Below are 15,940 nucleotides of genomic sequence, written 5' to 3' on the forward strand. Positions count from 1 at the left end.
TGAAGACTTCATATCCAAAACACTGACATCTAACCACACTATATCCAAAAGCTTTCAGCCCAAAGTCTACCATCTAAAAAATTAAAAAAGCTTTACATCCAAAAGACTATATCCAAAATACTGTCATTTGCAGACTTTACTCCAAAAGCAATTTTCTGATCGATCACGACACTTAACACATGGTTACGTATAAGATCTACAGCCACATTACACTCTATCAATTCCTTTGGACCCTTCTTCCTCACCTGAACCTTTCCTCCTCCATTAAACAATCAACATTCCTCTCGCGTCTGGCTAATATCTCGGCAAACAAATCCCCGCAGTGCATTATCGCAACCGTGAAACTATCCTCGACCAATCCCCGTCTTATCAAGGACATCAACTACCCGGAATACTTCCGCGACAGCGTGCCGTATAAAATCGCAACTCGTCGGACAGAAATGTCGCAATAACGTCGCCGGTGTAAAACAGTCCCTAAATCGCGGGCGGGGGGGGGGGGGGGGCTGCGCCGGATAACCGGGGCGCCAACGTTAAAGCGTTAATCTTCTTTCCTCCAGGAAGCTGCGGTATCCCTATTTGCGAAGGCGATAACGAGGAAGAAATAAAGGGAGCGTCTTTAATTAATGGGCAGAGCGTGAGCGGCGAGGAAGGAGTGCTTCTTGCGGGCACGAGCGTGTTCGTTCTTGACCCTGGTCAAACGCCATGTAAATATTCCAACGACTACTTTTCATAGCCCCCTTGTACGTGCACGCACGCGGTCACCCGCCTGTATACGCGCGCCCGTATACGAGAGCCTCGTACACGCGTGTGTGTATACGTCGGGTCTCCGGGCGTGCGCGCAGACGATACCGTAACTAAAATTATCGGCGAACTTTTCCCGGGAACGATTAATTAATTAGCCGGCTCCCGATGAACCTTTGTCTGGAAATAAACTCTTAATGGGTTTCAATGTCGATATATCTTGTTTAATAGCTGTACAAACTCTGTACGAGGACGGCACCGTCCACCCATTATGGCTGCTATGGCTGGCCGTAGCTCTTGGCATTCTGTTCCTCATTATGCTCATTATCAACATATTCCTCTGCTCCGCGATGACCTGCAGTTGCACCAGGACCGACATCATCGAGAAAGAACCATCGATCATCGAAGATTACGATCCCTATCGCAGCTGGCACGGCTCCCAATATGGCTCGAGGTTTGATTCCGCACCTTTCTCTTAGTTTCTTTTCTTTTTTTCGTTTCGACCGGCTAACTATCCCTTCGATTTATTTCTACCCCGGGTAACAGGTGACGGATTCATTATGCATTTTTTACCCGATGGCTACCCGTACCTTGTTCGGCGAGAGACTAATTGCTGTGGCGCACGGTTTAATTGGCGGAACCTGGCTAGGAAGTTCGAACGGGCCACGCGATCTGCTTAGAATTGAGAACGCGTGCGGTTTACGGGATGTCGCGAATGAAATTTTTGTTCTATCTTCGCGATTTTAGCATAGTTGGATAGCTGAGATTCTCCCGGTACCAACACGACCTAGTTGCGATGATTTTTAACCATTCTAGAGGCTGAATTAATTTGTAATATACTGGGTGGACAAAAGTTAGTGATCTTTTTGAGTATAGTAATTGTTATTTGACAGTTTGTGCAGAAATGTCAGGGCACAATATCTTTAGACATGAATTATGAATGATTGAAGACACCTTGAGCTCAATGGAATAATAACCAAAATGTTTATTATAAAAATATTTCTGAATTAATTTTACAATAGCTATAATCGTGAGAAAACTTTTCTGTCTTTCGTAACAGTCTCCCATTTGAACTGAAAAATATTTCTCATGGACTCTGTGCACATTATCAAAAGAAAATCAAATTTCCAAAAAGATCGCTTCGTTTCGCCCACCCAGTATATAGCGAGAGGCTTAACCTGAAGCGATTTCCATCGTGTTTGGACTCATTTTAATCAGAAAAATCTCAGCTATCCACTGGTGCCACGATTATATCTCTAAAACGAACACAATTTAATAAACTAACAAATTTAATTTTCAATAAACTAACAAAAATTCTATGAAAAATCGATGCTACAATTTTCCGGATTTTTCGCAGGTATTCTCTGAACGGAAAGCAAGGATACGCTTCCGGTGGGTCGACGATGAACTCGACGAGGTCGATATCGACGAACAGCGACCATTACGCAATAGTTCACTCGCGGCCGGGAAGCAGATACTCCGGGCCGGGTCAGAAGCACCACCACCATCACAGAGGGCCGCCGTCGAACATCGGCTCCCATTATTCCGGCAAATAAATATAGCCTAACGAAATATCTTTCCGACGACCGATCAGAACAATTCGATTGAACGATCCGACATAGTAATTCATCGTTTTAACAACGCTTGTGTAACGGGTGTCGAGACACGAAGTCACCGCTGTACGAACAGCGATGCACGGTGGCAACGTCTCGCAAAAAGCTGGCCGAAATGCGATTGTCATAATTGTTAATATTAATCTTAACTGCGAAGAAATATTGTTTAAACATAAACTGAATGGCACGATCAAAGTCAGCAGCATCGAATAGACGAGTATAAAAATGTCCATATGAATTGTAAAAAATTGGACAAATATTTTTTTTAAATATTTTTTAAACAAAGCAGTGTTTTTTTGAAAAATGTTAGAATTATATTTTTGATATTTAAAACGCTGCTATGGAATGTATGTCATTCGTGGAAGTATGTGGAACAGTTTTAAGTAATAATGTGGCAGAAATTGTTAATTATCGAACGCGTAGATAATTAAATAAAAGAGGTAAATAATTGTGAGAATAAACATTAAAAAGACGTTTTGGCCACGGTTTCGTGATTCGCGACCACCGCCTCGACGCTTCGTCGCCGCCTTAAGGATTGATCCTCGTAACTCCGTGTGTCCTTAATAGTTACTACTAATATATTACGTAAACAAGAAAAAAAAGGTTAAACAATTCCTGCCTTGAAGAGTATTTTTGTACTAATGTTCAACTATCACTATAGTTATCTTCGCCTTCTGCCTGCCACGGCACGTCGAACCTCTTTTAAATCGTACGAATTCGAAATGAAAAATTCTCATGGCGTTTCCATTGTTATTGCGAAAAGAACATAATTAATATTGTCACGTGTCCACGGTGGGTGGATGGTTTCTTTGCTAGATCGTGTATGTATCATATGATAGTCATAAATATAGGTACTTAGCATTTACCACGTCGCGCTTAAGTATTGTACTTAATTCGCCCAATGATCGCCGGACGTCTTGGAAATGTCCATTTTAGGTCCAGTTTTGGTCTGGATGGCCCAAGTCCTAAAATGGACGTCTTTGAGACCTGTTACTTCAGATGGTAAAAGGAGGTGTCATTTGGGATGTCTTTATAGCGTCTTAAGGACGTCTTTAATACGTCTTTAATACGTCTTAAAGACGCCTTTAAAAGTCTGAAAGATATTTTTAAGATGACCCACAGGCGTGTTATTTGGGACGTCTTTAATACGGCTTAAAGATGTCTTTAAAACGTCTTAAAAATATCCCAGAACAGACGTCCTTTAACAGACGTCTTAAAGACGGCCTCAAGTCGTCCAAAATTGTACGTCCTTTTACCGCTCGAAGGGAGACGTCTTTAAGGCACTTAAAATATATCATAAAGCTATATTTTACGTTCTCAACTAAATCAAACAAGTGCTTTTAAATTCTACAAACATAATTTACTTAAAAGTACACCCGTCATAATATAGTAAATTCTTCCAAAATTCTCCTAAACTTGTAAAATAAAAATAATCCAAGAACGACCTGCGAACAGCCTACGAACGTCCATAAGACGTCTCTTAAACGTCTCGATTTGTAAAACAGGACGTTCCTAGGCCGTTCGTAGGCCGTGAATAAGACATTCGAGTCTTAAAGACGTCTGTGTGCTGTCTGGGCAAGTGGAATTAGGCGAACGGTTTTGTACATAAATTCATTGATCGGGATTTCATCCTTCGCGAGGATCGCATCGTTGTCTTCTGTCATCAAAATTAGGGTAGTCTCTGTTGCCGTCCAGTTAGGCGAAACCGGCCGCGACGACCGCGATCGAGAACTCCGCGTTCTCGTGTAAAATAGTGCGTCGGATCGGGCACGATGCGACGGCCGATCCTTTGTTCCGTTCTTGACACGATATTATATATATCTTCCATTCGATTATGCTCAATGAAACATTCCATGTTCAACGAGTCGCGATTACATGCTACAAATACATTAAACGTTTAAGGACAATCATCGAGTCTTTCCTGTGCTCCCTCCCCTATGTTTCACTGAATTTTTATCGAATTTTGTTTCATTTATATTTATTTATTTTTATTTATTAGGAAAAATATTTTACGAACGAAATTGTCCAACGAATGAGAAAATTATTGCTGCATTATTTGCATAAATACCACTGAAATGGTCGAGTTGAGACCAATTTATTAGCTTATAATTATTGATGATTTTTCCACGAGTTCGCTTTTGCTTTCCGACCACAAGTAGCAGAAACTTTTGCCTGCAACTCTGCGTCGATTAATATTTAATTGGTGAATGTGGAGCATCACGTGTTGCAGGATCGAAAATTTGCTTTCACTCTCGGTCTCGTTAATTACTGGGAACGAACGGCACTCGTCCGGGCTTAACTGTATTCTTCGGCGGGGGCTTAATTGAACGAGCCCACGGAGCGTCGACGGTTTTGCAACCTCGTTCAACCGAGAGTGGTATTCGTTAACGTTAATGAAGAGAGCAGTCTGGTTTCCCGCGTGACCCGCGGTTTCGGGAAAGCTGGGTCGATGGATCTTTCTATCGCGCGATTGTAAAAAAATTAATTAGGCTAAGTGGTGGTTTGTACGAGCCACTTGTGCTTCTCATAGCTACGATACCGTTGGAAATTCAATGGAGCGACTGAAACAATTTTTAAATTCAATGTTTCGAATATAATATAATATTTTGAATATATTTTATATTTGGAATGTTTTTAATATACTATAATATTTTGAATATATTTCATATTTGGAATATTTTTAATATATTGTAATAATTGTTGGTATTTGCAAAAATATCTAGTAAATTTTGTATTCAAAAGTGACAGCTTTGGAGTATGTTGTAGAGAGTATTGTTTCGAATAACTTTGTTCTGTGTACGAAGTCTCTATCTGCTTTAGTTTCTGAGATATTGAAGGAAAACTGTGGACCTAACTTAGACCTAACGTAAACCTAACCTAGAACTAACCTAGATGTAATCTAGATTTTGAGAATGTCCTCTGTAAGATATAGGTATACTGCTCGAAGACGATTTTGAGATTAGTTTGGACGTTGCAAGTGTGACTTGGGTCTGACCTAACTTAGACCTAACTTAGATGTAATCTAGACTTCTCTAACGGCCTCTGTGAAATTAGTTATCAAAGGCGATTTTGAAATTAGTTTGGACGTTGCAATTGTAAGTTGCGTCCAACCGAACCTAGACCTAACTTAGATCTAACCAAGAACTAACTTAAATGTAATATAGACTTCACTAACATCAAATTATTTTGAACATAGCAAGTATAAGTTAGGCCTAGTTTAGTTCTAGTTTAAGCCTGGACTATAATAAATCCACGAAACAAGACTTCAATGTCAACTGAAAGACTTCTACGAAAAGAATTTATTAAAAATTATGTCTTATATTTATACGTACCAAACTTAATCCAGGTCTAACTCTGGTCTAACAAAGACCTAACCCAGGAGAACCTAACCCAGAAGACCCAAATAGAGGATGATACAGTGGGAAAATAAATGTGGCAAGCTTTTAAAAACAAATTTATTATTAAATGTACATCTTTATCTGATAACGGAGTATACGCGAGTTGCTCGCTTAAATACTACCTGTACAAAAAAAAACACGAAAACTCATCTCTATGTGCACCATAAACTTGGGAGACGCTGCGTGCGCGGCGCGGCGTTCCGTCGCATAAATAAAGTATACAAAAGAGGGTTTTTCGACACTCGAATTCCAGAAACGCAGAAAAATGCAGCGGCGATGCACCAATCGCGGGCGACTCAAGCTTCGATAAAGGATCCTAATTGCGATTATGCTTTTCTAATACGTTAACAGAACGAAAAAAAAGACACGTCGTTATGGGAAAACTGAGCAAATAAATTAATTAACGAAGAAGAACATTTATAAGGTTGATGTTATTCGTAACGAAGATCAATGATTTATAGGAGAATTATCTTGGAAACATCGTTTGAAGAATAATGGCTGAACATCGATCATGTCAGGGCAGTCATTTGTGGAAGGATCATTCTAGATTGTTTATTTACAGAAGGATTATTTTAGATCGTTGATTTGTAGGAGGATTGTTTTAGATTTATTATTATATATAGGTCAATGATTTAATAATAATTACTATGGAGGAATTATCTTTTGATGATAATCGTCAAATTGTTAATTTCTAGGACTCTATGTTCAAATGGCTAATATCCAAAGATTGACATCCGACAGTCTGATGTTAAGAGACTTTATCACCAAAAATCAGTGACATCCAAAAGTCTGAAATGAACAGATTGATATTCAAAAGTCTGAAGCATGATGACAGACATCCAAGACTCCAAAGTGAATGGATTAACATCCAAGAACTGGCATCCAAAAGTCTGAATTAAAGAGATTGACATCCAAAAGTCTGAAATAGAAAGATTGACATCCAAAAATCTGAAACAAAGAGATTGACATCCATATTTCTGAACCAAAGAGATTGACTTCCATATTTCTGAACCAAAGAGATTGACATCAAAATTTCTGAATCAAAGAGATTGACATCCAAATTTCTGAACCAATGAGATTGACATCCATTTTTCTGAACCAAAGAGATTGACATCAAAATTTCTAAATCAAAGAGATTGACATTCAAATTTCTGAACCAATGAGATTGACATCCATTTTTCTGAACCAACGAGACTGGCATCAAAATTTCTGAATTAAAGAGATTGACATCCAAAAGTCTGAGCCAAAGAGATTGTCATCCAAATTTCTGAACCAAAGAGATTAACATCCAAATTTCTGAAGCAAAGAGATTGACATCCAACAGTCTGAAATAAAACTACGTCGCATCCAAAATCACAACTTCAACACACTATCGTCCAAAAATCTGAAGTCCAAACCCTCGCTGACTAATTTCAGATCTGTCAAAATAAATCATTTTAAACGAATCATTTGCAGAACGATCAGAATGCCATCTGCCTCCAAACCCCCAGGGTACGTCCCCCCCAAAAAATAAACCGCTTGACGCTAAAATGGCCGACGTTCCATCAAACGACAAACACGAGTGACAGGTACGAATTACCTTCGCTCAGGCATCCTCTCCTCCTCGAAGCGCGACGATGCACCCACCGCGATGCATTCAACAGTTAGTTGCGGTTGAAGTCCTCGATCTCGGAGCAAAAATAGAAGAAGCATTACGTATGAAAGTAATTGCGGAACGATCGCGTACGAAAACGATCCTCTCCCCGTGTGCGGTCGGCGTTCGTTCGCGAGTCTCGCAGCTGCAATTCACGGCAACGATCGAGGGAACCATGGCGAGCGAATAAATAGTAGAGAATCGGCGCGAGGATAAAATGGAATTATCGTCCCGCCGAATGAAAAATTATGCTACGCGGTTTATTTGTTCCCTGGGCCGGCGGCCGTGCGATTCGCGAACGCGACGCCCGACCAACCGTTTTTTTTCCTCGTCCACCAACGGGACACCCCCAGCTCTAATCTCTACGGATATTTTTTGCGTTTTCATCGAGTTTTCTGTCCTGTCCGTGATTTTCCGTTTTTTTCCCTACGTACCACGTGGCCGGCGCGACCACGTGTTTCACCCTTAATCGATCTACGCCGGACGACAAATAAGAAGGCCGAGACAAGGACGAGAACGTGAGCCACTTTCGAGGAGCCTCTACACGATCCAACGACGCGTTAATGTACGCTGTCTAAACTTGGATCGCGTTTCGGCTACTCTTTTACAGCGACCGGCTCTCTCGCTCTACTTCTAACCCCCTCCCCCCCCCTGCGAAACATTTATAATTGTCTCGGTTAAATGTAACGACTATTTTCTACATTATTTACACAGTTACAAATGTTGGCTAACGCACGCGCGACAGGCTTGAACGATGTTGTGCTCGATCGACGAACCCCGGTTGCCCGTCCCGCGTTTACGTCTCGACGCAAAATACAGCGGCGCTTGGCGAAATTCGCGTGGAAGACTTGTTTTAGCGACGCCGTTGGATTGCTGGGATTCTTCCGGTTAAAATGAGTACAAACACGACGGAATTCGGACGATTTTGAGCCGTTGGAGATATACAGGGTGAGCAAAATAAATGTATCACTTTTTTACAGAAGTCTTGAATGAATAAGAAAATATAATACATCGTCAGGTGACTAATTATGGGTGAGTAGGTAGATCCTGACCATAGTTATTACTTTGTAATGAGAAATGAGAAGTGATTTAATGTGATACAGTTATTTTGGTCACTCGGTATATAGCTCCGAGGTCAAAGTGCTCCGACCTCTGTCGTGTCTGGGCTCGTTTTAATCGTCAGAGTCTCAGCTCTCCTCTGGTGCTGCTATTATTAACGTAATGTATAGTTTGATGACAGTGAAATGTTATTTATCCCACATTTACGTCGCGCGGCGACGGATTTCGCGTAAATTAGTGCCGGCGTCGCTGAACCTGGATCCTTAACACGGGACGGAAACCATCTGGGACGTAATAAATATCGACTGTCGCCATCTTGGAGTCATTACCGTCTCGGGAACGATCGCTATTGCGGCACCATAAGCGGCTTCGGCTGTCTGATTGAACTCGCTTTCTCGTTCTACTATCCGTTGTCCTCACACCTCGTTTTCGGGGACCACAATTCCTCCTTCTTTCTTGCACTATCATTCTCTCATTCTCACTCTCGCTCTCTCATTTTCTCACTCATTCTCTCACACTGTCTTTCACTTATTCTCTCGCTTTCTCTCCCTATCGATCTCCCTCTCTTTCTCACTCTGTTCCACTGGCGAGCCGCGCTCCCTCGTCGAACGCGACCCGGCGGGAGCGAAAATATTCACGGAATGATTCGCTACAGCATACTGACTAATTTACAGGAATACGCTAAGAATATCGTGTATGCTTTGGACCGCCTCAATATCTGAGCTCCCCTCAGGATCGATCAGTGAAACGAGTCTAACAGCGATGGCGGTGTGATGGGCGGAAGATGGTCGCCGCATCTCGGGAAGTTCGGCGGTATCGGCGGCAGGTCCGCGTGCGTCCCGACGTGCAGTATCAGGTTCATGCCGATCAGTATGTGGAAGAGGAAGTGGCAATGGAATAGCCAGTATCCTGAGAAAAAAAAACATAATTTCCCAAATCAATATTTAAACATTAATAATAAATATTTGTAAATAGAACTAATCAAATAGTAAGCAAAATGACAGTCTTCATAATAGAGTTCATTTGTTATAAAACTAATTGTCTTATACCAATTGTAAAATTAAAATAAAAATTAAATTGAATCATACTAATACGTGGATATGTCAAATGGAACAAAATCTAAATTAACAAGCTGTAATATAATTTTTACATCACTTTCTAACGATGACTACAAGTCTCTAAATTTCTCTTAATTCTAGTGTCGATAAAGTGATATATTCGTTTAGCGAAAGTTTAAACAATGGTTCTGGATTTATTAACAAATATCAGGGATCGATTCTTTAGATTATTTGCAACAACTTTTCTCTTTGCAAAATTCTTGTCAACCGCTTCGTTCACGAGTTATTAATAAATTCCGTGGAGTTGCCGTGATCGTAGGTATACGCCCCCCCGCCAAAAGCGTGAGCGGTAGGCGTGGCGCGCCCTCTAATTTTCGTTTTTCGTCGATAACTCGTAAACGAAGCCATTTACAATATTTCTGCAAAGGAAAAAATTGCATTATATAACCAAAGGAATTCTCCGGTTTCCTTGGACACCCTTTATACTGCATGAGAAATCGTTGCCGTTCAAATTGCTTTCTAAATGGATTAACGGCTCGGTCAGCTTACCGGGATTGTCAGCGCGGAATCGGAAAATTACGTAGCCGTTGTTCGGGACGGCGATGGTGTCCTTGGCAGGTGGCAAATTGAACTGTCGATTGAGGAGGCCCCTCTTGTCGAGATCGAGCGCGTGCTTCAGATTAATCTTTTTCACGTTCTTGTCCGGCGAGCGGCCCATACCGATCACGTTGAACGCGTAACCGTGCAAGTGGAACGGATGCGACAGGTTCGGTTGCTGGACTACAAAAACCATTAATCGTGATCAAACGCTTCCATCGACCTGCGAGTCTCATCAAATAACACGCGGATAAATGAGCCTTGAATAAATAAATAATAAATGAGCCTTGAGGCTGAACGATTTACTTTATGAAATAAAAATCGTGGAAAATGCTTCAGTCACGACGGATTCAATTATAAAAATATCAAGAGGATGTTAAATAATAGCTAAAATAAAATAGGTGTGTTAAAGAGAACACTGCGCTATTTATAATAAAAATAAAAAAATAATTATAGGGAACTAACTATATAGAAAATAAAATATAGAAGTATAGAAAAATCGAGATTTGGGAGTAAGAAGAAAAATAATAATAGTACTAATAATATTGCAGTGAAAAATACGAAATAATTTAAATAATAATAATATCAATAACACTACAGTAAAAAATATTAAATAATGAATAGTAATAATAATAACGCTACAGTGAAAATAATAAAATAATAGTAAATATAATACCTTCGTCAACAAGGACGACTTCGACGACGGCGTTATGGGGTATGTCGACCTGATGGGTGCACATGCAGTTGGCGCCGCAGTCGGCGGGCCTGTTGTCACCGTTGCAGAACTGTTCGGGCGGGACGTCGTCGATTTGCGAGAGCGGAGGCGCCGGCGGGAACGTGAACGAAATTTCGTCGACGAGAGAGATTACGTGATCCCCGGTCGGCGCGACTGTAGAAAAAACACACAAAAGGGACGGGGGCCCGATGAATGGAGGGACCGTTCCTGGGGATCGAAGAATTCCGATATCGTCGGGGCGCCCCCCGATGATAATAAACGGCGCGCGGGTTGCGTCACAGCCATGGTCGAGAAAAAGCGCAGCTTGTAAACCCGGCCGCGGCGCGGCATGGTCGCGATACGGTTTGGCGCGCGCTCGCGTAGCCAGGCGAGCGGTCTATAGATTTTGAAATCACCGGTTCTTACCCAAGAATCGATTATACGTCTGCGGCTGGAAGACTTCTTCTGGCCTGTAGAAGAGGAAACGGAATGGCAAGAATATTTTCACATCGGGACGCTGCTGGAGAATTCCTTGGTCGATCTGGCGGGCATTCTTCAGCTGGTTCACACAGACCGCGTCCTCCCGTGCACGGCTGCATATGGCGTCCAGGGGGTTCAGCACCTGACGGAGGATATTTATGGCGGTGACCTCATGCCGGCGGAAAGGGTCAATGGGTTTTCTAGGACCTCGAGAACGGAGACTACAGTGAGACGGATTTTGGATTTTGTAGATGGTGGAAGGGGAAAGTACTTTTGGGGCTCAGTTTATTGGGTCTGGGAATGATGGAAAGTTGAAGGAATGGAACTGCTTTGTCCTGGGCCTGATAGGACAGGTGTCAGTGTCTAGGGCCCAGTACCCAATAGACCCAGCTAAAGAAAACTCATATAATAGCTGAGGGATTGTGATAGAGTACCCATGACTGTTTATTAGACCTCAGAGAAGGATTCAGTATTTAGTAGACCCTGCTAGAGATTTTAGTCTCTACTAGACCCAGCTAGAAGGCGCAGTGTCTAAGAGGCCCCGTATCCAACAGACCTAGCCAAAGGGTCCTCATTCAGTATCCTCTAGAGCCTCATAGAAGACTCATCAAGAATAGTAGAGGGTTGGTAGAGGGCTAGAAAACTCATTGTCTAATGAACCATACCCAAGAAGATGTATCAGTGTCTATCAGAAGCTAGTAGAGGACTCGATAACCTAATATACTATGTCAAAGAATTTATTAGTATCTAGTAGTATTTTCTAGAGAAGTCATCATTGAGATAGAGTCTCTCATATAGTCGTCAGCGACTATGTAGATTCAACTAGGCCATTTACTATCTAGAAAACCTTGTAAAAGGACTCATAACCTCAAATACTTTTGTAGTAGTCATATTAGAGTCCAGCAAGGCCTGCCAGAAGACTCATAACCTCGAGAATACTCTTAGAGGACTTATTAAAGACCAGCAGGCTCTAGTAGAGGGTGTCTTAGAGTCCACAGGCCTTATTAGAGCACATATTATAGTCCATAGGTCCTACTGGATGACATACTAAAGTCTAGCAGATCCTAGTAGATAATATAGCAAAGTCTAGTAGGCTCTAGTAGAGAGAGGGAGCCACAGGTCTTATTAGAGCGGATACTATTGTTCACAGGCCCTACTACATGACACACTAAAGTCTAGAAGGCCCTAGTAGAGGAAGTCTTACAGTCCACATGCCTTATTAGAGCACATGCTATAGTCTACAGGCCCTAGTAGCTAACATACTAGGCTCTAGAAATCCCTAGTATAGACCTTATCATCCAGACAATATCTCCAATACTCCTCAATGATTCAATAGACCCTACCAGGTCACTTATTACCCAGAAAACCCTACCAGTCGACTCCTAACCTCAAAGATCCTCTTATAGTACATATTAGAGTCCAGCTGCTAGAGGACTCAATATCCATTAAACCTAGATCTAAGATGACTCATTAGTCCCTATCGAACGCTTCCTCAAACCCTCCCACAAGGAGGCTTGGAGTCAGCATATATACGAATCATCGCGCCAAATAGCAGCAGGAGAAGTAGCCACCTAGTAGCGAGCGTTAGAAGCAGCCACCACAAGTGCCATAATCTCTGGACTTCTTCAGACTTTGGTAACTGAAAGACAGCGGGAAAGTGAAGACAGGCTTTCTAGGACTATAGTACAGATATTTTTACGTACGACACCCTGTGGCAGACCGAAGTCGTACGTCGGCGCAGTGGTAGTGGGTTGGTAAGGCCCACGGGCATAGCGCAGAATGGCGAGTTGTTGAGCACGAGATATACCACACTCTCCCAGCGCGCGAACTTGGATCCAGTAGGCGCCGACAGGCTGGTCCGCGTTGATCACGAAGTCGTAACGTTCACCTGGAAATAAGAGCCATAGCATGAGTGTCTCATAGTTAAAACAACCCAATAATTATTATCAATAAATAACTTATTGTAATAGGCATATTAATAGCAGCGTGTTTACCTAGGCCGTCGTCGAATCAATTAGGCGATCCCGAACGGTTATTCATAAATTTCGTAAGAGACTATCGAGATCGCAACCTTGGGGTAGCGCGGGGTTCTGTAAAAATGGCGGAGGGAGGGGGGGGGGGGAGAAAAAAGAAACATGACTCACCGGAGAATGAGATAATGGTGTCCACGCTGACCGGTTGCACGGCCTCGCCGTCGGTCGCGATCAGGCTCAGAGAGTGGCCTTCGACCGTGATCTGAGATGGACAGACCGATCCGAAGGAGTTGATCAATCGGAAACGATAACGACGGCCGGGAGTTATGGTGAAGACCTCCAGGGGTGTGTTCGTCATGAAACCGGTGTTGGGATCCTGCGGCATCAGGAAATACGATCTTCGTGAACACTTTACTGGTTTGTTGCACCGTGGGTGTACGCGACGGAGAAAAAATATGAGAACGAAGATACGAAGGGTTGTGATAAGGGGAAGCTGTCTAATCAATCGTTGACGTTGATCTGAGTCGAGGTACTCAAATGGGAATTTAAATCAGAGTCGAGAGTAGTCTAGTTGCTATAATTTATAGTATAGACTAGTTGCTATAATTTATAGTATAGACTAGTTACTATAAATTATAGTATAGACTAGTTGCTATAATTTATAGTATAGACGAAGCTAAGTATAAAACTGAACCTAAATTGCTATCACAGATTGCTAAGCACGTACTCTAAATTGTCCTTTTCCGTTGATGAGAACACTTTCAGGGGCTTGTCCAGTGTTGACAGCGAGGCGACCAGGGAAACGTTCCGCCGCAGTTTCGTGGAACCAATCGCTGAGCAGTATAACATGTGTGGTCAGATCGTAGTCATACAATTGGCTGTTGGGATCCTTGCTCGGAGGTTGTCGTATCACGATGCTTCCGTAGAGACCGTCGATCTTCTGTAAACCGGTGTGAGCGTGCCAGAAATGTGTACCTTCGTTGCCAGCCATCCATTGATACCTGTCAAGTGTACAACAGAAGATCATGTTGTGTACTGATCCTCTGTGTCTTTACATTCTCGCTAAAGGATTAAGCTATGACCTAGAGAAGTATGAGGGAGTAAAATCCACTTCAATAACCTCAAAAAAGCAAAATAGGGTACCTGAAGGTGCTGCCCTCTTGGATAGGACACTGCGTGACAAAAGGTACGCCGTCGTAGTACTGAGATCCTCTCTGCCATACTCCGTGCCAATGTATAGTGACGTCCATTCCCTCGATGTGATTCTCCACGTCAATGACGACTTTGTCACCTTGACAGACTTGGATGCTAGGTCCTGGTACCATCCTGTTCGCGGTTAGGATACCTCTCTCGACACCATCAGCCAACACACACTGACAGTCGCTCCAGACCACGTTGGTTGCATTTGGTGTACAAATTTGACACGCGCTGTGGACCAAGGATGAATGTATAATGCATGATTGGGGGTACCTTTAGGGTTAAGTCTGCTGACATAATCTTGACGTCTTAGAGGATAGTCTAGCTTAACGGGGTGTATAATTATCTTAGCATTTTAGAGGATACTCTAATAAGTTCAGGTTACTTAAAAGTGACTTTAAGGTAATGTCAGTTGACATAACCTCATCTTGTTTTTCAGGACACTTCTAAGATGGCAAGTATACATTAACAAACATAACCCTAAAAATTGCCAAAGCCACGTCATCACACAAGTAAAAATTTCCTTAGCTACCCTATGTCTCCATAACCTAAGTCCTATGCAATTTTGATGGAATACCCTAAGGGACTGAGATCGATATACCCTAGTCTAGCCACTATGTCAATAAGGGATCAGAAAGGGGTCACTCACGCTCCCAGCACGGTGTAATATTCGAGGGTGAAGTGGTAGTAGCATATCCTGGGAGGCTCGTTCTCCCTGCAAGCCCTCGCGCATTCATCCGGCGAAGACAGCGACGGATTCCGACGTAATTCCGCGGTTGCACGCTCGCTGTAGTCGAGGGGTCTCGTCCTCGGCGGTCTGACCGTGACACCCCTGCTTCCGAGGTTGTCAATACCGCCGAAACCGCTTCGGAACACGTTGCCGGCTGGGTGAGTCTGTACCAGACCATGGCTGGACGGGAAGAAGTTCGACGCGTCGTCTGTGAAGATGTTGCCGGTCTTCAGGGTTGGCGTCCAGAACGACGACGCCGCCGTTTGGTCAGTGGCTACGTCTGTAACAAAAAAGACGATGATATTTAGTATAGTGCAGACTATTTTTAATTCTGTCAAGGTTATATCAAGGGATAATAGGAGTATTGATAGTTTAAGTAGTCAGTTATCCAGGTAGCTATAGTGTAAAAAGTTTATAAAAATTTAAAAAGAAATTTAGTAATAATAAAATGGTCTATTTTAATCATTTTAATCAACTGAAACTAGTAAAAATATAATACTAAATTCTTTTCCCTAAACTCGCACTATAGTGATTACTATAAATGGTGTTTAAAGGTTAATACCTAAAGGAAGTGATTCCTCAGGAGATTCTACGAAATTTCTTCCTTTGCAAAAATGTTCTACGACGCTCCGTTCTCGAGTTATTAAATAAAAACGCAGGCAATTAAGTATGACCGAGGCCCCGCCCAGCGTCCTGCGCGCGCCCTCGCGCCGCCCAGTCACCTCTCCAATTAGCTCATCATTTTT

General features: G+C 42.5%; 2 protein-coding genes across 2 annotated transcripts in view; one reads left to right on the forward strand and one right to left on the reverse strand.

The window, feature by feature from the left end:
• The window catches only part of LOC144477187 (uncharacterized), a 47,396-nt gene extending 42,467 nt beyond the window's left edge, over nt 1–4,929 (forward strand). Inside the window, exons 7-9 of the mRNA XM_078194680.1 lie at nt 558–704; nt 973–1,195; nt 2,099–4,929. Of these exons, the coding sequence (XP_078050806.1) occupies nt 558–704; nt 973–1,195; nt 2,099–2,297 (569 nt within the window). The 3' untranslated portion in view covers nt 2,298–4,929. The remainder of the gene's footprint in view (nt 1–557; nt 705–972; nt 1,196–2,098) is intronic.
• A 4,070-nt stretch (nt 4,930–8,999) lies between these two features.
• Nucleotides 9,000–14,689, reverse strand: LOC144477003 (uncharacterized). Its single transcript, XM_078194384.1, has 8 exons — nt 14,411–14,689; nt 13,995–14,268; nt 13,439–13,643; nt 12,998–13,182; nt 11,241–11,436; nt 10,776–10,988; nt 10,052–10,282; nt 9,000–9,353 (listed from the first exon to the last, which is right to left on the reverse strand). Exons 1-8 carry the CDS (start codon nt 14,590–14,592, stop codon nt 9,184–9,186), a joined length of 1,656 nt encoding a protein of 551 aa, XP_078050510.1. The 5' UTR covers nt 14,593–14,689; the 3' UTR covers nt 9,000–9,183.
• Between the last annotated feature and the right edge of the window lie 1,251 nt (nt 14,690–15,940).

The sequence above is a fragment of the Augochlora pura genome, chromosome 11 (assembly GCF_028453695.1).
Source record: "Augochlora pura isolate Apur16 chromosome 11, APUR_v2.2.1, whole genome shotgun sequence".
In the NCBI taxonomy this organism is placed as follows: Eukaryota; Metazoa; Arthropoda; class Insecta; order Hymenoptera; family Halictidae; genus Augochlora; species Augochlora pura.